This window comes from Ostrea edulis, chromosome 5 (genome assembly GCF_947568905.1).
Source record: "Ostrea edulis chromosome 5, xbOstEdul1.1, whole genome shotgun sequence".
NCBI classification, from domain to species: Eukaryota; Metazoa; Mollusca; class Bivalvia; order Ostreida; family Ostreidae; genus Ostrea; species Ostrea edulis.
The window spans coordinates 86499139-86524020 of NC_079168.1; the positions used below are offsets into that span (position 1 = coordinate 86499139).

The 24882-nt window shown below is 37.0% G+C and overlaps 2 protein-coding genes and 1 non-coding gene across 3 annotated transcripts in view; 2 read left to right on the top strand and 1 right to left on the bottom strand.

The window, feature by feature from the left end:
* Positions 1 to 1100: 1100 nt before the first annotated feature.
* On the bottom strand, positions 1101 to 15489 carry LOC125651960 (endonuclease 8-like 1). Its single transcript, XM_048880812.2, has 7 exons — positions 14993 to 15489; positions 11465 to 11584; positions 9817 to 9968; positions 7854 to 8009; positions 7343 to 7398; positions 6605 to 7142; positions 1101 to 3542 (listed from the first exon to the last, which is right to left on the bottom strand). Exons 1-7 carry the CDS (start codon positions 15433 to 15435, stop codon positions 3511 to 3513), a joined length of 1497 nt encoding a protein of 498 aa, XP_048736769.1. The 5' UTR covers positions 15436 to 15489; the 3' UTR covers positions 1101 to 3510.
* Positions 9191 to 9262, top strand: Trnaa-cgc (transfer RNA alanine (anticodon CGC)). Its single transcript has one exon. It is a non-coding gene; the product is annotated as a tRNA-Ala (tRNA).
* A 120-nt stretch (positions 15490 to 15609) lies between the features above and the next one.
* The window catches only part of LOC125651896 (uncharacterized), a 19656-nt gene continuing 10383 nt past the window's right edge, over positions 15610 to 24882 (top strand). The window contains exon 1 of the mRNA XM_048880741.2: positions 15610 to 16084. Coding sequence (XP_048736698.2) covers positions 15884 to 16084 — 201 coding nt within the window. The 5' untranslated portion in view covers positions 15610 to 15883. The remainder of the gene's footprint in view (positions 16085 to 24882) is intronic.

The following is a 24882-nucleotide window of genomic DNA, read 5'->3' on the forward strand; positions in this document are numbered from 1 at the left end:
GTGACTGATAAGGCTTGTACATGTATCTTGTTTTATACTGCCGCTAAATATCAGAATTTAGCTTATACAATTTCATAGCTCTTGGGACTAGTGATACTTTTAACTAGGGGGGGGGGGGGGGATACAAGAAAAGAAACTTATAGTAGTAATTTTTCCTGAATCTTTTCATACATTTTGTGAATCGCCTGATTAATCCTTGTTACACTTAACGCTATTGTTTACTGGGTGGATATTTCATAGAATATGAGGATAATAAACGATTTTTCCCACAGCATCCTGAAATCGGTCTCTGTAACTCGAGGTTGTTGTAAGTCCTAATGTATGTGATTCAGGCACCAGTAGTCTATCAAATGTACGCGTTTGTCTTTAAATGTCACCGCTTTTTGAGAATGCCGCGACTGAAAGAAGTTCAAAACATCAACGCAATTGGACGAATGGAAGCAGGTGCGTCACAATTTGCAGTTACAAGAGATTTCAATGTTGCACAAAGCACCATATCTCGCCTTTGGGGCGTCATCTTCGTCAACGACTCACAACAGCGTCATCTACAGCATCTGTCATTCCTGGGATTCGCAGAATATCAGATCAGACTGTTCACAATTGACTAGTGGATGCTGGGATTAAGACGCGAAGACCTGTTCGTGGCAATGCTTGCGGACAGCTTGGTTCAGCGATAATTTTGATTTTTAATGCAGAGACCTGATGGAAGACTCAGAGTGTATAGACGCAAAACGAACGTTTTGCGCAAAATTGCATCCAGGAGGCTGACTGGTTTGGGGGGGTGGGGGTGGGGGTAGGTAGTGTTATGATGTGAGCAGCAATATCCTATACAGGCAGGGCAACATTGTTTTAAAAAGTAATTCTAGTGTAATGAACCACCTTAACATCAATTAACAAATTTCGAAACTCAAAGTATCAATCAGAAAGTATGGAGAATAAGGGATCTTTTGGACTAAATTAATATTGGAGTTTACTCTGCTTAAAATTTTTATCTTAAGGGGAACATTAATCCAACATTAATTTAGTCCAAAAAGAATAAATCTCTAGGTTGTTTGCATATTTGAAAGTATTGAAGTAGGTTAAATCATTCTGAATATCTATCTTTTATAAAATAAAGTTTATTATGCTCCAAAATGTATTCCACACAAAGCAAGCCTCTTTATGAAGTAAGCAAAGTTCTACATGTATATGCAATGTAAGGATATAACGAGGACCGCAAACAGTACAATAATATACGCCCCCGGACAGTGAATTTCAACAAATGGTACAATATACAACCGCCGGACAGTGAAATTCAACCTGGAAGCATGTTGTGCACTCTGAATTGATACAACACACATTCTGAATAGAAAAGTCTTAAAGTGGATCATGGTGCACCAATCCATCTGACATGTGAACTGATTATGTATTTCTTCGAGAGTGAGGTTGTGACAAAATGTCGGTGCAATATCTGTCTATGATGACAAAAAAGTCCAGAAAACCATCTGATCTACTTTTAGCCCTACAGAAAGTCATGGTGCACCAATTAAGTTTAAATGTTTAAAATGTGAACTGATTATGTATTTCTCTGAGAGGGAGGTTGTGACTAAATTTCATAGCAATACCTGTGACCACACCAAACAAAAAAAATCTGGAAAACTGTTTGACCTATTTTTACCCCTAAAGTAGGTCATAGTGTGCCAATCCATCTGAAATGCTAACTGCACTTGTATTCCTTCAAGAGGAATCCTGTGATTAAATTTCAGGGCAAAATCTGTATCCATAAAGAAAATAGTCCGGAAAACTGTTTGACCTATTTTTAGCCCAAAAGTAGGTCAAGGATGGACCAATCCAGCTGAAATGCAAACTGAATTTGTATTCCTCCAAGAGGAAACTTGTGACTAAATTTCAGGGCAATATCTGTACCCATAATGAAAAAAAGCCAGGAAACTGTTTGGCCTATTTTTACCCCTAAAGTAGGTCATAGTGTGCCAATCCATCTGAAATGCTAACTGCTAACTTCGAGAGGAAGCCTGTGATTAAATTTCAGGGCAAAATCTGTATCCATAAAGAAAAAAGTCGGAAAACTGTTTGACCTATTTTTAGCCCAAAAGTAGGTCAAGGATGGACTAATCCAGCTGAAATGCAAACTGAACTTGTATTCCTCCAAGAGGAAACCTGTGACTAAATTTCAGGGCAATATCTGTACCCATAATGAAAAAAAGCCAGGAAAACTGTTTGGCCTCCTTTTAGTCCTAATGTAGGTCATGGACGCACAGGCCAATCCAGCTGAAATGCCAACTGAATTTGTATTCCTCTGGGAGGAAGGTTATGTGTAAATTTCAGGGCAATATCTGTATCTGTAACGAAAAAAGTCCGGAAAACTGTTTGACCTACTTATGGCTGTAAAATAAGTCAAAGACGGACCAATCCACCTAAAATGCAAACTCACTCTTACAATTCTTGAGGGAGAAATTGTGACCAAATTTCAAAGTCATACATGCATCTGTTTCAGAAAAAAAGACAGAGAGACGGACAGTGCCATATCATAATATGACGGGTGTATAAAAATTGAACAGGCAAAGGATCATTATTGACAAGACATTGGTGAATGTATATATATTCATGTATAACATTGAAAATGATTTGAACATGGTAAAGTACTATCTCCTTGTCAAAAAGTTTCTACATGCTCTCAGATTCACTCATTACAAATATAATCAAGATCTGATTATCATTTATATCAGTTACCTCACATATAGTCATGATATTAAATAGAGTAAATTGTATTTTTATAATAATAAAAAAAAACTCAGAAAATATTTATATGTACACTAATAAAGAAAAAACTTGCATATTAAAAAATGTACATCTTTTTTATCCAGATTTTAAAAATTTCATTATTTCATTAAAAAAACACATTCACAAAATCCAATAGTACTATGAAAGGTGAAGATAACAATCTCATACGGACCCCTGGATATACCAAAGGAGGGATCAGGAGCATAGGAGGAGTAAGCATCCCCTGTCGACCGGTCACACCCGCCCTGAGCCTTATATCTTGATCAGGTAATGTATGAAAGGTGAAGATAACGAATAGAATTTAACCATTGGCTAAAACTTAACCAGTGGACAAGTTATTTAACCACTGGTTAAGCTTAACCAAGGTTTTGAGCAACCCAGTCCAGGTAACCGGAGTAATCTGTAGTCAAAATCAGTGTTCTATACAATTTCAACAAACAAACTATTGAGTCTATAATCATTTAAATAATTCCATATCTGACCCAAAGACAACTTCCAAAGACACAGACTGAGACTTTACAGTTGTAACTATTTTTGTTTCTATGGAACAAAATATCTTTAGACCCAGATCCAGTCCATTTTATTCTGGCAAAAATTGCGTCATCCTGTAGTGATTAGTTTTGATCATGGTGTTACTTGATAACAGACATTCCTGACAATGAATGATGGCTGTGTTCCATTCTGTTCTTTTTCCTGAATTATCTTGTGGGAAGAAGATTTGTTAAAGCATTACCTCTGATGGCGCAACTTTGCCCTCTCCGCTGAAAAATTAAATTAAAAAAATTCACAAATGTAGTACTAACAAGATGTGTTTGTGAAACACAAATGCCCCCGATAATGGCCAATTCCGAAGATGGTCAATGTCACGAAAAGGTCTTGTCACAAGGAATACTCATGTGAAATATCAAAGCTCTATCTCTTATTGTTCAAAAGTTATTAGCAAGGTTAAAGTTTCAGACAGAATGACAGACAGGACAAAAACAATATGCCCCCCGATCTTCGATCTCGGGGGCATAAAAATTGTACAGTCTTTGAAGAAGACATGAATCAATGTTTCAAAGTATTTTAACGATACTGGCATTTAACTAAATTATAAAATGTATGTATACATTCTTTCAAAGCAAGTCAAATCCAGTTATAGTTGTTAGCATAAGAATGAGGCATTATGCATAAAACTTGAGAATCAATTGTGCAGTAATAATAATACTGGACTATATAGTCCAAAGTCCCCTATTCCAAGAAAGATTTGTGATCAATTATGATCAATTTCTTGTGAAAGATTTAACATGCTTAAGAGATGAAAACTTATTCATGTATATCAAAAACTGTTGAAATAAGGAATATTTATATATTCTGAATCACCTTGGCCTTTCCAAAAATGAACTTGAGAGATCTTAGTCTACAGGTCCTTGTCTTAAGGAACATTTGTGATCAATTATATCAATTTCTGATCAAAGTCTTAAAGGTTTAAGAGATATGAGCTAGGAATGACGTACAGACACAGCAGTAACTATGTGCTCCCCGAAAAATTTTCAGGGACCATAAAAACTAGAATAAATAGAAAATATTGTTCACCTCCACATGCCTTCAAGGTGAATACAACATTTGACTTTTCCAACCAAAAAGAAAAGAAAGACTGTAAGAATTCCCAAATTTATATGACTGGCCATTACATACATGTATTTGTTGGGTGTCCAAAGAAAACTTGCGTCTCTAATCTTGTAGTCTAGCTGTAAACCAAAATGGCCAACCAGGTATCGTTTTCTAAGATCTAGTAGCTTAGTAACTGGTTTCAGTGTTTTTAGGCAAAGTTATTGATCAAAAACTAGATTTGGTTTAGGTTCATGGTTTGAAAATAGCTTTCATTAAGTTCAAAACCAGTTGCATGTAGATGGTTTAATGGTTTGGCACTAAAATGGAAAGTTTTGGTTAAAAAGAAACACATCAAAAATAGCTAACATAGCACTTGTAACATACCATTTGATTTATTTTTACAATCATCGGAAAATATTTCTTCAACTTATCTTCATTTGTGTAAAAACCACAGTTGAAAAACAATTCTTGATTTATGTCAAATACGTTTCTACACAGTTAACACTACAAACAATTGTAGATACACTTCCAGGGATATTTGGAGTGTGTGTGAGGCGACAGTTTTCAATTTGTGAAATGCATTTTGTCTGTTATATGTTCTGACTTAACTTAAATCAACTTTTCACAGCAAGGATGATCAGAATAAATTGCTCAATACAATCAAACTGTTGGAGACAAGTGCCGCACTCCAGCAGTCGCCATGTTGTTTTCCAGAAACTAGTTTCAGTTTAAGACCATTAAATGAAAAAAGCTCATTTTGGTTTTATACTGGTTCATAACCGGTTTTGAAAAAAATAAAAAATTTTAAAACCCAAGTTGAAACCAATAAAAATGCCCTATACATCATTCAAATCATATAATAAACATTTAGACCAAAAGAAATTTATAAATTTTGATGAAATTTTTTTTTTTCCTATTTGACTATTGAACAGTCAAATAGAAAAAAAATGCTTTCCTCATCAAAATTTTCAATTTTTGTCTGAGAAACTATTATTTTCTTATTTAGGCCTTATTCACAGACTTGGTAAATACTATACTTCTAAGGTAGCTAAACTATCATATGGACCTTAAACATGTCAATAAATGAATAATATATCATATAATGATTTCGTAGTTGAGACATGTTAATTTGGGTAATCCCAATCTCATTAAATCCTTTATAGATGGATCAGTGCATAGCATGCTGTTAGTGGATCTAAGGATATGATTTTACCAAGACTGGCGAGATATTACTTCACCAGACTGATGAGATCTTACTTAATAACCAGACTGGTGAGATCTTACTTAACCAGATTGGTGAGATCTTACTTAACCAGACTGATGAGATCTTACTTAACCAGACTGATGAGATCTTACTTAACCAGATTGATGAGATCTTACTTAACCAGACTGATGAGATCTTACTTAATAACCAGACTGGTGAGATCTTACTTAACCAGACTGGTGAGATCTTACTTAATAACCAGACTGGTGAGATCTTACTTAATAACCAGACTGATGAGATCTTACTTAATAACCAGACTGGTGAGATCTTACTTGATAACCAGACTGATGAGATCTTACTTAATAACCAGACTGATGACATCTTACTTAACCAGATTGGTGAGATCTTACTTAACCATACTGGTGAGATCTTACTAAATAACCAGACTGGTGAGATCTTACTTAATAACCAGACTGGTGAGATCTTACTTAATAACCAGACTGATGAGATCTTACTTAATAACCAGACTGGTGAGATCTTACTTGATAACCAGACTGATGAGATCTTACTTAATAACCAGACTGATGAGATCTTACTTAACCAGATTGGTGAGATCTTACTTAACCATACTGGTGAGATCTTACTAAATAACCAGACTGGTGAGATCTTACTTAACCAGACTGATGAGATCTTACTTAACCAGACTGGTGAGATCTTACTTAACCAGACTGATGAGATCTTACTTAACCAGACTGGTGAGATCTTACTTAACCAGACTGATGAGATCTTACTTAACCAGACTGATGAGATCTTACTTAATAACCAGACTGGTGAGATCTTACACCACTGTAAATTGTTGATTTGTGCAAAAGAATTCATACACATTATATATCTCATTTACATGGAAATGTCTGTACCTAACCTTCACAACATGTGAAGATCTACCACAATAGTACTAATCTTTGTGTGTTGATACATTCCATGTAATATGGCTTAGAAGACTTCCCACTACAGTATCACACCTACCTCTTGCTGCTCTTTGTCTCACACATTTCGGAGTGACTTCTGGTGAGTTTCTGCCAATCATTGTTGTAACAACAGACTTCTTCTGTCTATTGCCAGCAGATGTCACCCCCCTCTGTCGTCTGCTATCAGACTCCATCACTGGCATGCTGGAGTTTTTCTTCTTCTTTCCTCTCAGTAACTTTGATGCTTTAGGAGTACCAGTATCTGAATCTCTATTAATAACACCTGATGATGTGATATCATTATCAGAGATGAAGAATTTTGATTTCTTCAAAACCAAGCCATTTTCTTCTCCTTCTGCTAGCTTCCTTCTTGGGAAAGCAGATCCATTTTTTCTCACATCTGCTGAACTAATGGACTTTCTGCCCTTGGTGGATGATGTTTTTAATGATTTAGAAGATGACTTTGTTAATGATTTTGCTGAAGACTGCTTTGGGTCACTGTCTTCTGCTTTATGGAGCTGTTCACGTGTTACAATAAGAGATCTACCATTCTCCTCCTTTGACTCTTCAGATTCCAAGTCCCCTTTCTTCATTTTCTACCGGCACAATACAAAATGTTACTTGCTGTAATTTTACCCTAGTTGCTTTGAACCGCACCAGATAATTAAATGATACTGAACCATTTTTTAAAATTTTTTTATTGCATTAATTATGTGATTAAATCAAAACTTTAAATAACCTGGAAACACAGAAAATCTATGCACAAACCTCTATGTTACACATTTATCAAACATACCTTCATATTATTTTTGGCTACTTTTGAACTTCTCTTTAACCCTCTAGTTTTGATATCTATAAAATTTAGGAAACGTTTGTGAACTACATGTCATAAGTTATAAAATATTTCAAACTTACATTAATACTTACAAGTACATTTTTTAGAGAACATAAAGTAGATTTAATAATAAACAAGTACATTATAATGAACACATACATGTAGATTATTGTGAACAAGTACATTATAGTGAACACATACATGTAGATTATTGTGAGCAAGTAGATTTAATAGTGAACAAATACATGTAGATTTAATTGTGAATGAGAAGATTTTTAAATAGTGAATGAGTAGGATTAATAATGAACAAATAGGTTAATGCATGGTGTATTGTTTTTGCATGATATCTAATCTATTATTGCAACCAGTTGAAATTTCATGTATTTTGTGCATTGTTCTATTACTTTGAAGATTATAGCTTAAAGCATCAATTCTACAACTGGCAATTTTTTTATCTCCATCTACTGGATACCTTTTGGAAGCATGGGCCCTGGATTTCCATGATACCATATTGTTCTCTTGTTGTGGTCAGCCATGTTTTTCATGTCTGGTTTGTAGTAGCACTGGAGCCACTCTGAGAACTTGGAGTAGTCTGGGTCTCTCCCTTCAGGGTCATACCCTGTCCCTCCTGGCAAGCCAGTGGAAGGAGGAAGAAATGCATTCATTAATTATGTTCCCATTTATACAACACTGAATTCTATGATGAAAAACAAACTGGTGACATCATGAATTGTGTTATGATCTTATAAACTAAGTATGTTGTATCTATAATGTTATGGGAAGATTAAGTACCTCTTTGTATTTCACAGGTAACAATGTTTGTTATATACATGTATTTATATCCACCTGGTACACTAATTCACTCTAATAGCTGCAGTACATTTCTAATCAGATACTCCACTGGAATAGTTTCTACACCTTCTCCCAGTAAGGTTATTTTGTTTTTTTGTTGTTTTTTGGGGTTTTTTTTTGTTTCATGTGCTTAATTGAATTGTGTGACTGTTTTGTTTTTAATAAAAGAAGGGCAATGTAAAAAAAAATTCAGCTTAAATACATGAAAGGTGAAGAAAACAAACAGTGATAAATCTCATAACTCCTATCAGCAATACAAAATAGAGAACTGGGCAAACACGGACCCCTGGACACACCAGAGGTGGGATCTGGTGCCTAGGAGGAGTAAGCATCCCCAGTTGATCGGTCACAGACAGGAGATATATTTTCTTCAAACCTCTGTGTTGATGAAAAATGATCTTTTATCATTATCAAATATGTTAGCTATAAAAATCTTCACACATTTATCCTGATTAGTTTTTAAACTATAAACACCAACAATCCTTTTTTTCCCCTTTTCTTTATTCATGTTTTCATCAATTCTCGTATAAGCTGACAGTTGTGTATAAACATGTAACACTATACAGTACATGTATTTATGATTTAAGAGAAAAAATAACTTGCTTTTCATTAAAATTTCACCAAAGACGGATCCAACAGCTGAAACAAGTGATTTAATTCAGATCTATTTCTTTAGGAGAGATCTGGTTGGAGACTCAGTATGTAAAGATGCAGAGTGTGACATGCACAAAGAGAGATAACTCCTGAAAATTTGAGGATTCTTGCTTGAGGCTGCTGCCTATGGAGTCTATGACTGCTCATGTTCATTTTTTTCCCCTGCACTTGACATAACATTTAAGAAATAAATTTCGGTTTTGAACAAAAGCTAGGTAGATGTACATATGATGAATATCCCTCAGTGACTACAACAGATACCAGACTTATTACCTAGGTTCCCACTTCCTGCGACAGTAGACCGCCGTGGTGGCCTAGTGGTTAGAGCGTTCACCCCGCATGTGAAAGGCCAGGGTTCGAATCCCGGCCTTGACAGACCTAAGTCGTTAAAACAGGTAGTGACAGTTTCATCGCCAAACGCTCGGCATCAGGTGTGAATGTCGCAGATCCTCGGAGATTACCTTAAAAACGAATATCCCGTGTCGCAGTTGGTGTGACACGCTAAAGAACCCTCACTGCTCAAAGGCCGTAAGCGCCGAGTAAAGGCCTAAATTTGAAGCCCTTCACCGGTCTTGGTGACCTTTCCATATGAGTGAAAAATTCTCGAAAGAGACGTTAAGCAAGATACAAGCAACCAATCAATCCTGCGGCAGTGTGTGACACAGATTTACCTAGGTTCACTACTTCCTGTGGCAGTGTGTGACACAGACTTACCTAGGTTCACTACTTCCTGTGGCAGTGTGTGACACAGACTTACCTAGGTTCACTACTTCCTGTGGCAGTGTGTGACACAGATTTACCTAGGTTCACTACTTCCTGTGGCAGTGTGTGACACAGACTTACCTAGGTTCACTACTTCCTGTGGCAGTGTGTGACACAGACTTACCTAGGTTCACTACTTCCTGTGGCAGTGTGTGACACAGACTTACCTAGGTTCACTACTTCCTGCGGCAGTGTGTGACACAGCTGTAAAATGTCTTGGGACTCAGACTTGACCTTCACTTTCATTGAACTCTCTGACAATTCATCAAGCAGGGGCTCCAAAACTGATCTAGCAGCCACAAATGGTGGAATTCCAGCCCTGAAAAGAATAGAAATTCATATTTTCAAATTGGTCCTCATATATGGAATACGACTTAAGGTTATTAGTAACATGGCAGTTTTACAATACACATGTTACTCAGTCAGCTTCAGTGATGGAACACTGAACACTTAATTTTGTGACATCTCCAGAGAAAGGAACTCATATGGATTCTTCTGATTGTTGCTATCTGTCTAACTAGTATTGAAATGAGCAATAAAAATGTCAAAAGTTTTGTCTGAGCATCAGTAAGAGTTAACTCAGACAGGCAGTAACAGATATGTACACGGAGGTACAGTAATACTAGTTAGGTTTGTTATTGACTGTCTACAGAAAGTTGTTGGGCAGGCAATGCCGAGCCTTCTACGATCAACTTTAACAATCCAACAAATTTTTGTAGACAGTCAGTAACATTAAACCTAATAATGTTTTGTTTTGTTAAGGAACAATATGTTTAATATGTATCTGTGAACGAGGGAGAGAAATACAATTAAAGAGATGTTCTGGACACTATTCTTCTCACAATCAAAAGAAATTTAGACAGCAATCATGTGACATGTTGTAACCAATGACAGGGCATCATTCTAGTCTGACGCAAAACAAATCATCTCCAGCACCGAGCACAAACATTACATGTTACATATGTATCTCTTACACCTACTTTTATCAATTAAATATCATATACATGTGGTTATAGAATTCCAGTAAAAAAAAGATGTGTTTGTGAAACACAAATGCCCCCGATAATGGCCAATTCCGAAGATGGCCAAGGTCACAAGGGCAAATATCTTGGTACCAGTAGAAAGATCTTGTCAAAAGAAATGCTCATGTACAATATGAAAGCTCTAATATTTACCATTTAGAAGTTATGACCAATGTAAAAAAAAAATTAAAAGTAGGTCAAATATCAAGTTCAAAAGGTTCAATACCAACGGAAAAAAAGTAGGTCAAACTCCAAGATAACAGGGTCATAAATATTGGCACCCATGGAAAGGTCTTATCACAAGGAATACCCATGTGAAATATCAACCGCTCTATCACTTATTGTTCAAAAGTTATTAGCAAGGTTAAAGTTTTCAAAAAGTAGGTCAAACTACAAGGTTAAGGTCACGGGATCAAAAATGTTGGTACCCACGGAAAGGTCTTGTCACAAGGAATACTCACGTGAAATATCAAAGCTCTATCACTTATTATTCAAAAGTTATTCACAAGGTTAAAGTTTCAGACAAAATTACAGAATGACAGACAGGACAAAAACAATATGCCCCCCAAACAAAAATGTTGGTACCCACGGAAAGGTCTTGTCACAAGGAATACTCACATGAAATATCAAAGCTCTATCACTTATTATTCAAAAGTTATTCACAAGGTTAAAGTTTCAGACAAAATTACAGAATGACAGACAGGACAAAAACAATATGCCCCCCCCCCCCCCCCCGATCTTCGATCTAGGGGGCATAACAAGGTCATAATCAAACTAAACATGCATTGTTTACCTGTATAAAATTTCAGCTCTCAAATAATTTCCAATTCCATTAAAGTATTTTTGGTTCAGAAGAGATTCACAGATTGGTTTGTTGAAAGCCGAATCCTTTACATTATCCAAAACATTTTTCCTACAAAAAATGTACATTTATGTGAATCCAGCAAACATCATACAATAGAAAAAGTCCCACACACTAGTATCAGCTCTACTGTGATGAAGGAACAAGCAGTATTCTATCAATGGAACACATAAATGAGTACAGAGTGTATACATAAATAATAGACTGGTTATGTAGATAATGATTAAAGTTATAAAAGTATGGATTTTGTTTACATCAGCCGATACATGGTATACATTAAAGAGACCACATCAAGAAAATTGATTGATTATATAATGTTTAACACCCCTCTTGAGAATTTTTCACCCATATGGAGATGTTACCATTGCCGGTGAAGGGCTGTAATATTTAGGCCTAAGCTCGGCACTTATAGCCTTTGAGCAGGGTGGGATCTTTATTGTGCCACACCTGCTGTGACACGGGGCCTCGGTTATTGCTTGATTTGGTCATTGAATTTAATATTTCTTTCCTCTTTGACATGATCAATATTTTCAATAGAGAAAGATGATAAATTTCTATTTTTGTTTGCACTGTCCTGACATGAAACTCACTGGATTTGTGTTTCCCCCCAGTTTGGGGTTGCATAGCAGCTGGTAATGTTTCATTATAGACCACACAGGAATGCAGTGGGCAGCATATATGTACCCACCATGTGTGTATGATAATATTTTGCATCTCATCTGATACAAGAGTTTATAATGGTGAAACAACTATTGGGAGGAGCAGAAATCGTTTATTTTGACAAACATTTAGAGTGTGGACCTCTAATACTGATATTTATTTCAGTTTTTTCAAATAAGAAAAGTTAAAGGTTAGTAAAACCTCTTTCCACTGGTAAATGGATGTGGAAAACCAACTGACCTTCCATTATAACCCCTACCCATGAATTTACAGCTCGATGAATTGAAATAAAATGTATCCTCTTGGCAGTAGTGAACGTGTCCTTCGTGCCTGCACAATGGAGTTTTAAGGTGAAGTTCAATGTGCGAAATATTGGCCCCACCCTTCACACTCATGGATCGTCTGCCATGGCTTAATTATAGGCTGGGATGGTGACAGCGAGGTCCATGAGTTGTAGATTTTCCTCGAGATTTACTCCTGAAGCCTTCCTATAGGTATGTAGGTAACCGCTAGTTCACGAGGGTTGCTAGATGGCTGCCGTTGCTTTCCTGAGCCGACACCCTTTGACAAATTTTGTTGTTCTGTCGGGGCGACTTGCCACCCTCTATACCAGAACCCAGAGGGCACTGATGAAGTGCTGGATTAGTCGCCGACAACCCGACCCTGAGTCAGGTAGTACTGGGTTAAAACATATAATGTAGGGTAAATAGACCATTTCAGGGTCCTGTACCCCCTCCTTTTAGAAGTTGACAACAGAAAGAGGTAAATTGGGAAAACAACAAGGATACATATTGCATGTTTTAGGAAAAGTACTTTGAAATTAGCCACTGCCTGAAGACCAAGTCCAGTAAAAACAAATTACTTACACAAGACCGCCAAGGCTGTTTTCTTGTCTTCATCAAGATCATTGACTTCAGATAAAAATATGTTACTATAATGGAGTAATGAAAGGAATCAGAATCAATAACAATAAGTGTTTCTATCACACTAGAACTTAAATTTTGACTGGTTTAATGTATTTTTAACTCTCTGTTTCTCTCGAAGTTCTTTTCAAAACTGAAAAAAGTAATTGTCTGGTTTGGGCCTGTGAATTTCTTTTTGGTCTCACGAACAATCCAGATACAGAAGTTAAGACTGCAGATAGTACATGTAAAATCTATTAAGCAACACAAACTCACCCATGCACAAAAAGGTTCCTGGAGATTTGACATTTGGAAAATTTAAAAGTACCTGCAAGACTAATTTAAAAATAAAAATTTAAATCCTACAGATTTTCAATAGTGTCTGTGACGTTTTATCAGACCAGCTTGCACTAAAAATACATTGTTTGATATAGTGTAGCAAAAGGTATGTGTAATCAGCAGAAATGGGATTTGGGGCAAAGCAAATATGGTTAGTATTACAGATACTATGTTACCTCTGTTGAGGAAAGAAACACTCAGGACCTCTGGCACGACAGTCCAGTGCTTTAACGATCTTGCTATAGGGTTAACCCACTAGCCAGACTAGTAGGAAGGCCAAGTCTAGCTAACACTACCACATTGTCGTCCTTCACAGAGAGAGCTGTTCCAACTCTCCTGGAGTATCTGTACACATGGGGCAAAGATTCAGAAGCAATCATTCTCACCCACCAGAGAAAGATCCCAAGTTGGGCACCAGACATGCAAAAAATGACCTCAAGCACGGCAGTTCATCTAGAGCTTTACTGATCAAGCTATAGGGTTCACCCACTAGCCAAAGCTAGTAAGAAGACCATGTTCATAACTATCAAACAGGTACTACAAGTCCCACCTACCCAAAAGAGTGTATTCAGTGGAAGTTTTGTCTCCCTATATCTCACTTCTGTAGTTACACTGTCCTTCTGAATCTGATATATAAATATATATGTAAGACTCTAAAGTGCGATGGTCACGCCAAAGTGCGATGGTCTGCGCCAAAGTGCGATAGTTTGTTAACGTTACGGACGCCAAAGTGCGATGGCCACGCCAAAGTCCGATGGTGCAGAGTTCAGTAACGTTTGTGACGTCACATCATTGTGACGTCATTCTTAACGTCTTTCAAAATAAAACCGAAGAAATGCAACACGGACGACAGCAATGGCAAGGTATACAAGGTTGAGGATAGTGAGAACGGCAAAGTACATTTGTTGTCGAACTATCTACTTCGCCCAAACATTCTTTGATTCATGATCATTTATTACTTGTGACATACACGTAATAAAATCCTGGGGATATGCTATAATGCAAAACATTCTATACGATTTCGCGTTGGAAAATTTTGTGTTTAATAACACGACAACTAGATGGTAATGAAATAAGTTGAACTTCTTATTTTTTATGCATGGATTTTGCACTGATATTTTGGTGAAACAACACACGGTTGGTACAGTCTGTACCAAAACACAGTGTCGTTTACAAACCAATGGATTTCGACGTGTCACACCATCGCACTTTGGCGTGTCAGACCATCGCACTTTGGCGCATGAGTGTGGACCATCGCACTTTGGCATGTCACACCATCGGGGTTTGGCGCAGACCATCGGGGTTTGGCATGACCATCGCACTTTGGAGTCCCATCGCACTTTGGAGTCTTACATATATATGATGATAATCTCGGCTGAGATTCGGCTCGGCTGGATATATGGACTGATGCCTTCACCGAAGAAGGTGTTGGTCCAAATTTCCAACCGAGTCAAATCTCAGCCAACCCGAGATCAAATTAATATGAAAGCTTGGAAGAATTAAGCAGCTGTTAAGTCTTATAATATCAGAAACATATTCAAAACCACTCTATATTTACCTGAAGGCCTGGTATTCAAACAAGACACACGGCCCTCTTCCTTGTGACCAATCCCCACCCACATGCCATTTACCAAACCTCCTATAGTCCACAAAGCTTAGTACCATCTGGGGTTCACTTCTGGTGAAGAAATTCAGATGTGCGTGCTTCTTAAGTTCTGTGGCCTCATAGAAATCAAACTTCCCCGACATCCCAAACTGAAACACGATATCAAGAGATTTGCCCTTTACTTTGCTGGCTGATTTCTCATCCACACATGGGGTGGCCAGAGTCAGCTTCATCTCCTTGCCCCTGGACGTCGCCGAGATTGTGAATTCGTCTTCAAATTCAACATGGGCATGTTTACTCACTTCAGATTTTACTATTGGACCTTTAAATATTCTCCCTTTACAGACAAGATTCACAAACTGGCTAGCAAGATGCAACTCGGGACCCTCTGGCATGGTTTCGATATTTACAACGCGGCCATGTGCGTGTGTTACACAACTGTTTACCTCAAAGAATTATGGGAAATAGTCAATGAGTCAACGAAATTTCTTTTTTAAAAAATCATATTATTGACAAGAGAGTTTAATTTAACAAATAAATAATAAATCATACTGATAAATATTTATGGAAAAATTATAATAATATACAAACACAATCGTAACAATTCGGCCATTTCCGTAACCGACAAATTTGTCGGTTACGGAAATGGCCGAGTTTTAACGATTGATACAAACAAACAAAAATACGCCCCTCCCCCTTTCCCCAATCGTAATTACTCGGCTATATCTGTAACCGTTTACGGAAAAAGACGAGCGCATGATCCGCTGCTCGCCCAGCCGGAAATGAAGTTTCGCGGGAAATTCAGTCAATATTAGACAAGAGTCTAGAGAGAAGATACAGACGATGCCGCGGAAAAGAAAACAGGGGTTGAAAATTTCACAGAAAACATCAACAGAAACTTCCGAGGACGATCTCTTAATAAAGCACGATGACAATGTGATGAAAGCTTTGGCTAAGGCAGATGATTTTGTTATAAATAGTCCTCCCTCTCTGATGGGGATGCTCTACGGAGACTTGCCGCCATCTGTTGTATGGAAAATTTTGGTGAGGATTATATAGGCCCTATGTTAAATTGAAAGAAACATAATTTATGTCTCGGTGAAAAATTGAATGAAAATTGCCAAAGCATTATTTTCCCCAGTGCAGTGCCTAATAGGTAGTCTAGTACTGTAGGCCTACATTAGTTGATTATTGTATTTTGAAAGTACGAACGATTTCTGCCAGATGGATATCACATATATTGACAGATGACCAAAAATGGGTAAGAGTACAAACCGCTAAGCAATTGCTTAAAATGTTGGCATTATCCTGTTATTTACTTCGCGAATTAAATAAGTTTGACGTTGTTGTTAGCGTCAACTTCATCTCTGTGCATGTTTATCACAATCCTAAACATTTTACAGGGATTGTGGCCCTCTTTTACTTCTGATATGCTTAATGTTATACGTAATGTACCTCACTTGTTATATTACTTTTACATTTTATATCCATCTTTTAAGTACTTGCCTTTATTCCGTAAATATATATACACAATATGGCTATGGGAAACCAGCAATGTTATTCGATTGTAATTTGTAAAGCTGGGTTTTAGGTAAACCTGTTATCATAACAGTAACAACATGTGTTGCCATTGGCCGATTAAAGATTCAATTAACCAATCACATTTAAGTTAACATGATCATGTGGGTAATAAAATTTACTAATATCGATGATTTATTCCGTTCCATTTGTATTTTTCTTCATCTTTCTTGCGCTCTCCGTTTAAATTAGAGTTGTGAAGCAAATAAATTCCAAGGTTTCGAGTACATTTAAAGATTTACTCCTGTTATTTGCTTCGCTTTGGACAAAAAGCTATTTTCTTGATTTGGTGTCTCTTTTAAATTGTCCCCCCTCCCCCCCCCCCCCCCCCCCCAAAAAAAATACCAAGCCCCATTTTTATATGTTTCTCCCCCAAAGAAACCCTTTTCCGGGGAAATCTTCCCCTTGAAGTGCTATTTACAATGAACTGCCTCAGTATATATATATATATATATATATATATTCCTGTTATTTGCTTCGCGAAACAAATAATTTCCAAGGTTTTGAGTACATTTAAAGAACTTGCGTCGCTATAAACTCCTGTTATTTGCTTCGCTTGGTACAAAAACGTGCTATTTTCTTGATTTGGTGTCTCTTTTAATTAACTAAAATTTCCCCCCAAAAATACCAAGTCCCATTTTTATATATTTCTCCCCCAAAGAAACCCTTTTCCCGGGAAATCTTCCCCTTGAAGTGCTATTTAGAATGAAATGGCTCAGTATATATATACTCCTGTTATTATACCCCCCGAACGAAGTTTGGGGGGGGGGTATGTAGGAATCTGTCTGTCCATCCGTCCATCTGTCTGTGCAGATTCGTGTCCGGGCCATAACTTCTTTGTTCTTTGACTTAGGCATACCATATTTGGCACACAGGTAGATCACCATGAGACGATGTGTCGAGTACCTTCATGACCTATATGACCTTGACCTCAAGGTCAAAATGAAAGGTTTTTTTACAATGGATTCGTGTCCGGGCCATAACTTCTTTGTTCTTAGACATAGGCATACCATATTTGACACATGAGTGTATCACCATGAGACGATGTGTCATGTACCTTCATGACCTTCATATGACCTTGACTTCAAGGTCAAAATTATAGGTTTTTACAATGGATTCCTGTCAGGGCCATGACTTCTTTGTTCTTTTACATAGGCATATTTTATTTGACACATGAGTGTATCACCATGAGACGATGTGTCGAGTACCTTCATGACCTCAATATGACCTTGAACTTTGACCTCAAGGTCATAATTGATTATAGGGTTTTGACATAGTCATACCATAAGACATGGGTGTGTCACCATGAGACTATGTGTCATGTACATTCATGACCTCTTCTTGACCTTTGATCTCAAGGTCAAAATTATAGGTTTATGCCATGGATTTGTGTTTGGACTATATCTTCCATTTTCTTCTACAAAGGCATACCATATTTTGACACTCAGGAAAGAGGTAATTTATACCTATTAACAACACCCTTTGGGAGATTGGGGTAAGCGGGGGGTATTCTTAGTGAGCATTGCTCACAGTACATCTTGTTTGCTTCATGAAGCAAATAAATTCCAAGGTTTCGAGTACATTTAAAGAACTTGCATCGCTATTTACTCCTGTTATTTGCTTCGCTTTGTACAAAAACGTGCTATTTTCTTGATTTGGTGTCTCTTTTAAATTAACCCCCCCCCCCCAAAAATATGAAGCCCCATTTTTATATGTTTCTCCCCCAAAGAAACCCTTTTCTGGGGAAATCTTCCCCTTGAAGTGTTATTTACAATGAACTGCCTCAGTATATATATGCTCCTGTTATTTGCTTCGCGAAGCAAATAATTTCCGAGGTTTTGAGTACATTTAAAGAACTTACGTCGCTATTTACTCCTGTTATTTGCTTCGCCTCTGTATTTGTTATGATTGTTTTGTACGGAATAAATTAATATAAGTCTCACGGACCCAAAATGAAAGTAGTCGAAATTTGTGAAATTAAAGTCAGAAAGTGTAATAGTGGTCGTAAACATGTACAGAGATGAAATTGACGTTAACGTCAACAACGTCAAACTTAGTTGATTCGCGAAGTAAATAACAGGATAATGCCAAAATGTTTCCCAAATTTAATCAAAGACAATATGCAAACATTGTTACTGTTGAAGAAACATGGGTTCACTATTTTGAACCAGTAAGAAAAATTGGAAACAAAATATGGCTAACTAAACACGGTAGATCTAAGGCTTGTAGTTGCCAAAAGAACCATATAAGCACAAAGAAGGTTCTTTATTGCATATTCTTCTCATGTGATGGTATAGCCGTACTAATTCCGGTGCCGAAGGGCAAATGTGTTGCAGGTCAATATTACCGAGATGTTATACTAAAAAGCTCAAGAAATGTTATCATAAATGACGCCCTGTGTCAGGATTTAGGCATGTTCAACTACTTCATGAGCTTGTGAAGCATATTTTGAAGTAGGAGAAGGTTACCGTCTTGCCACACCCACCATACTCTCCAGATCTAGCCCCATGCGACTTTTTCCTTTTTCCAACACTTAAAGCTGTATGGTCCGAATTACAATATTTTTTTCCATCTCGTAAAAACGCTATTAAATCATCGCACGTATGTAGTTATGAGGCTGTATGACATATCATACATTATTTCACCTGTTTTAACCCAAATTATTTGATTTTAAATCGATGTTTACTAATAATCGTGTCGCTCTGCCATTTCAAGTGACAGTCATGTGACCAGTTCAAACTTTCAGATCATCGGTGGTCTTATCTGTGTATTTTGTTACAACAGTACCGTGCCATAAGTTTAATAGAAATAAAAATATCAAATACCTCTTAGTAATTCGTTGTTTTACGCTCTTTCAGCCTTAAAACTAGACAGTTGCGTATGAGTTAATACATTATGTTGGGATTCCCCTAACGCGCATGGGTCTATTTATAGAAGTCTATATGGGATGATTTATATGTGTACCACACTATATTTACTTTCTAAATAATATTCTCACTGTTTTCAAGCATGTAATTAAGGGAAAGTTAATAACTTTATAAAGTAATTAATCTGCTTTAAAGTAATAATGTACAAAAATAATACATGAACATCGGGTCATGCAGCTTTAAGAAGTTCTCATATGGTTGTCGTTACAAGTCCCGAAAAGCCCTTGTCTCAGCCATCAGTCAGTGCATCAGAGGTCTACCCAAGTCAGTGTACCATGACACATTTTAGAAATTGATTCAGAGATTGAAATTATGTATTTCAAACCGCAGAGAATACTTTGAAGGGATGTAATGTTCTTTCATTATTTGAATCAAATACAATACACATTACATATCGAACAGCCCTCGTATAATAGTATACTTGGCTTATAATTAACTTACTTATAACACAGATCAAGCTTAATTCAAGACACTTTTGAAACAGAAAAAAAAATTGGGCCTTCTTATCTACACAATCATACCTTCTTTGTTCAGATCATATGGCCCCTGAGGGTAGGCTGGGACAACATTAGGGGATCAAAGTTTTACATATATCTAATAGATATAGGATAATTTTCTTCAAAACTACTCGCCCAATTTCAATCAAACTTGATACAAATCATCCTTAGGTGAAGGGGATTCAAGTTCATTCAAATGAAGGGCCACGCCCCCTTCAAAGGAGAGATAATCACAAAAATGCAAAAAATAGTGGGGTCATTGAAAAATCTTCTCAAGAACCACTGTGCCAGAAAAACTGAAATTTACATGAAAGCTTCCTGACGAAGTGGAGATTCAAGTTCGTGAAAATCATGACCCCTGGGGTTAGGAATTGGCCACATGCAATAGGGGATCAAAGTTTTACATGCGAATGTATAGGGAACCAAACTTGGCACAAAGCCTCCTTAGATGACATTTGTTAATATGAAAGGTCGTAACCGTCTGCAAGGGCATATGATAATTAATGAATTATGAGTCAAGTTTAATAATTAACTTTGATGATTAATGAATTTTTAGTTATTACCATTGAAAAGTTTTTCTGAACCAAGCTGCCTGTATAATGAAAGTTGTGCTTAAGCTTGTTTATTCAATGCTAGGAGCTGCTGCCTAGGTGAGTATTGTGACCCATGGGTCTCTTGTTTAAGAATATTGTTGATATGGGGTACATTTACCGTCATATGAAATTTTAAAGTTTTAAACAATATACCATCTTTGCTAGCCAAAGGTTTACAATCCGCTCCTCTTTTCTACAACCCTTGTCTGCGTTAGCACAATTTCCATTGCTTTGAGTGGTGACCTCTAACGGATGGAGAAAACAATCTCTGGATTACATCATTTTCAAACAATGAAAATGCGTTTTTATGCCCCCGAGATCAAAGAGCGAGGGGCCATATTGTTTTTGTCCTGTCTGTAATTCTGTGTGAAACTTTAACCTTGCTAATAACTTTTGAATAGTAAATGCTAGAGCTTTGATGTTTCCCATGAGTATTCCTTGTGACAAGATCTTCCCATGGGTACCAACATTTTTGACCATGTGATCTTGACCTTGGAGTTTAACCCATTTTTTGAAATCTTGAACCTTGCTTAAAACTTTTTAACTGTGAGTGCTAGAGCTTTGATATTTTACATGAGTTATCCTTGTGACAAGACCTTTCTGTGAGTACCAAATTTTTTTGACCCTGTGACCTTGGAGTTTGACCTACTTTTTATAAACTTTAACCTTTAATACTAATAACTTTTAAAGAGTAAGTGCTAGAGCTTTAATATTTCACATGAGCATTCCTTCTGACAAGACCTTTCCGTGGGTACTAAACCTTTTGACCTTGACATTTGACTTACTTTTTTTTTAAAAAAATTGACATTGGTCATAACTTCTAAATGGTAAATATTAGAGCTTTCATATTGCACATGAACATTTCTTGTGACAAGATCTTTCTACTGGTTCCAACTTCCAAGATATTTATCTTTGTGACCTTGGCCATCTTTGGAATTGACCACTATCAGGGATATTTGTGTTTCACTAACACATCTTGTTCAACTACACTTTGTGTGTTGTTAAATAAAAATGGCTGTGCTGCGCCCAGTGAGTTACACGATGTTATATGCAAAGCCTCACAGTCTTACACACTGCAATATTGTATGGAGACTATGAAAATCTGATTAAATGGTGTTTTGAAGACAATGACTAATTGTTTACACATTCCATCGTCTTGCACGTGGTGTAACGTAAAACGCTATCAGGTTAGATGCAGGGGACTAGGCCTGCATCCAATCATTGACACAAAGATCATGCTAACGCAGCCAAGGGTTGTAGAGAAGTGGAGTGGATCATAAACCCTTGGCTAGCAAAAATGACAATATACAAATCCCGTAGAGATCTGGGTTAGAATCCTCAGTAACCCTTGCTTGTCATAAGAGGTGACTAAATGGAGTGGTCCTGCAGATGAGACCCCTTTGTCACAGCAGGTGTGGTGGCACGATAGAAATCCCTCCCTCCTTGAGTGTCGAGCATAGGTCTAAATTTTGCATTCCTTTACTGTCAATGATGACATCTCCGAGTTAGTGAAAATTTCTCGAGTGGGACGTTAAACAATGTTCAACCAACTAACCATCAGCTGCATTGGTCTGTCTGTGTGTCAGTCTAAAGGTCGTGCTTTCCAGACTCTTTTTCGTAACTGATGCATGTACAGCATTGAAATTTGGTCACAATTTCAGCCGAATTAGTATACCGTGACCTACTTTTGCACTAAAAGTAGGTCAAACAGTTTTCTGGGCTTTTTTTCGCTACGGATAGATATTGCCCTGAAATGTTGGGAAAAGGACAAAAAATGATCATCGAATAATCGGAGGAGCCTTTCGATGCGAATATTTATGTCACAATTAAAAAGTGTGAGAGACCAGTAAATTATAATCTAAACACTACCGACAGACTGTTAGTGTATTGCCATAGATAACTACTGACTGAATTGTCTGTTTTTACTTTTCCGCGTGTTCGTTTTCCTAATTAAGGCTCTTCTGTGTAATCGTCTTGTTCAACGGTTCCTTCTACAGTGTCTACTGGTTTATCATTCTTGTCAAATTAAGGAATGTTTGCCCTGTCCATTTGTCGGGCTTAGGGATTTTTTTCCGTGGCATCTTCAGTCCGTGCACGTTAAAATTACAATTTAACAGCATTAACCGATCAAATAACTTTTTTACTGTGCTAATCTAGCTGAAATGAATGAAAAGTTGTACTGTTACAAAGCATGACAGTGATAAAAGATTTTTCAAGCTCTAAATCGATATAGATTCAGTGAGGGAACAGCTCAAAAGTTTTTTAGTTTGTATGTCTACGAAGTCGGTGGCCGGGGGAAAGTTCAAACTAAGTATACCGACGATATTGTGTCACAATGGCACAAACATTTTTAATATCTATGCACCTTTCTTTAATTTAATGTGAGGATGACGCAGAGAGCATGCTTACCCCAATCACTGGTGACTTCTTGTCCTTGACTAGACTAAATTCATTGTCTTAAATTTTTGTCATACATAAAGCACATTTTACTTAGTTAAATTGTTTTGATAAAATTTCCTGCATAGTTTGCTATGTCAAGATTGTGTTTTCATGGTGCCCCACCTCTTAGTTTTATTAAACCAAAATATTTCCAAACTATGGATTTTTTTTTGCTTACTCACTGGATGACCAAAGAGAAAATTCAAATTGGAATTGAAGTCTCCAGAATACACAAATTGAGACATTTTTATATGTCTGTCATTAGACCATACGTATTATGTTATGGTTCTGTCCTTGTGTCTGTCTGACTGGCTGTCCATCCGGGGTCATGTTTTCCGGACTTTTTCCCATAATGGATGCATGTACAACTTTGAAATCTGGTCATAATTTCTCCCTCAAGAATTGTATGAGTGAGTTTCAGCTGGATTGGCCCATCCTTGGCCTACTTTAGAGCTATAAGTAGGTTTTCCGGACTTTTTTCTGTTGCAAATATTGCCCTGAAATTCCTTTCAACGGAATACAAGTTCAGTTTTCCGGGGTTTTATTTTCATTAAGGATACAGTTTTGCCCTGATATTTAGTCACAGGCTTCATTTCGGAGGAATACAAGTTCAGTTTGCATTTAGGCTGGATTGGTCCAACCTTACCTGCTGTTGAGCTTAAAATTGGTGAAACAGTTTCCTGGGATTTTTTTTCATTAGGGATACAGATGTTGCCCTGATATTTAGTCAAAGGCTTCCTCTTGGAGGAAGACAAGTGCAGTTAGCATTTCAGCTGGATTGGTACACTATGACCTACAGTACTCTATGGGTAGAAGTAGGTCAGTTTCCCGATTTTTCTTTTTTGGTATGGTTACAGGTATTGCTCTGAAATGTAGTCACAACCTCCCTCTCAGAGAAATACATAATCAGTTCACATTTCAACTTAATTGGTGCACCATGACCTACTTTAGGGCTAAAAGTAGATCAATTTTGGTTTCCTGGACTTTTTATCATTATAGATGGATATTGCACCGACATTTTGTCACATCCTCACTCTCAGAGAAATACATAATCCGTTCACTTGTCAGATGGATTGGTGCACCATGACCCACTTTAAGGCTTTTCTATTCAGAATCTGTGTTGTATCAATTAAGAGCGCACAATATGCTTCCAGGATGAATTTCACTGTCCAACAGTCGTATATTGTACTGTTTGCGGTATACTCTTGCTGAAAAATCAATTATTGAAAACAATGCATGACTGTAATCGATTATTGCTAAGAATAAAATAATTGATCGCAAATCTATTTAATTATAAATATAATCGATCATCAGAACAACTCCCTCTTGGAGAATTAATACATAATCAGTTCAGCTGGATTGGTGCACCATTGACCTACATGTACTTTAAGCCTTTTCTATTCAGAATGTGTGTGATGTCAATTTGATATCAGGAGTGCATAAATATGCTTACAGGTTGAATTGTCCGACAGGTGTATGTTGTACTGTATGTGGTACCCCCACCCCCCCCACCCCCTTTTTTTTCTTAGTAAAAACATGTATTGTAACAACTATATAACAGATACAACAGTCTAAAATACCTAGAAACCATAACAGTAATAGAATTTATTCTCAAATTTTTACATTGTGATTGATCGTGATTTGACCATAATTAGTGATCTTTGGTTATGCTATTAACAGCATCTTGACTTACCCACAATTTCATTTGTCAATCAAATATATATATGTCAGCCAAGCTGTGGTTCAAGGTCAAGAGGGAAATCCTGAATAAACCTCCCAATGTTATTTTTGAGGTTAACTCGCTCTGA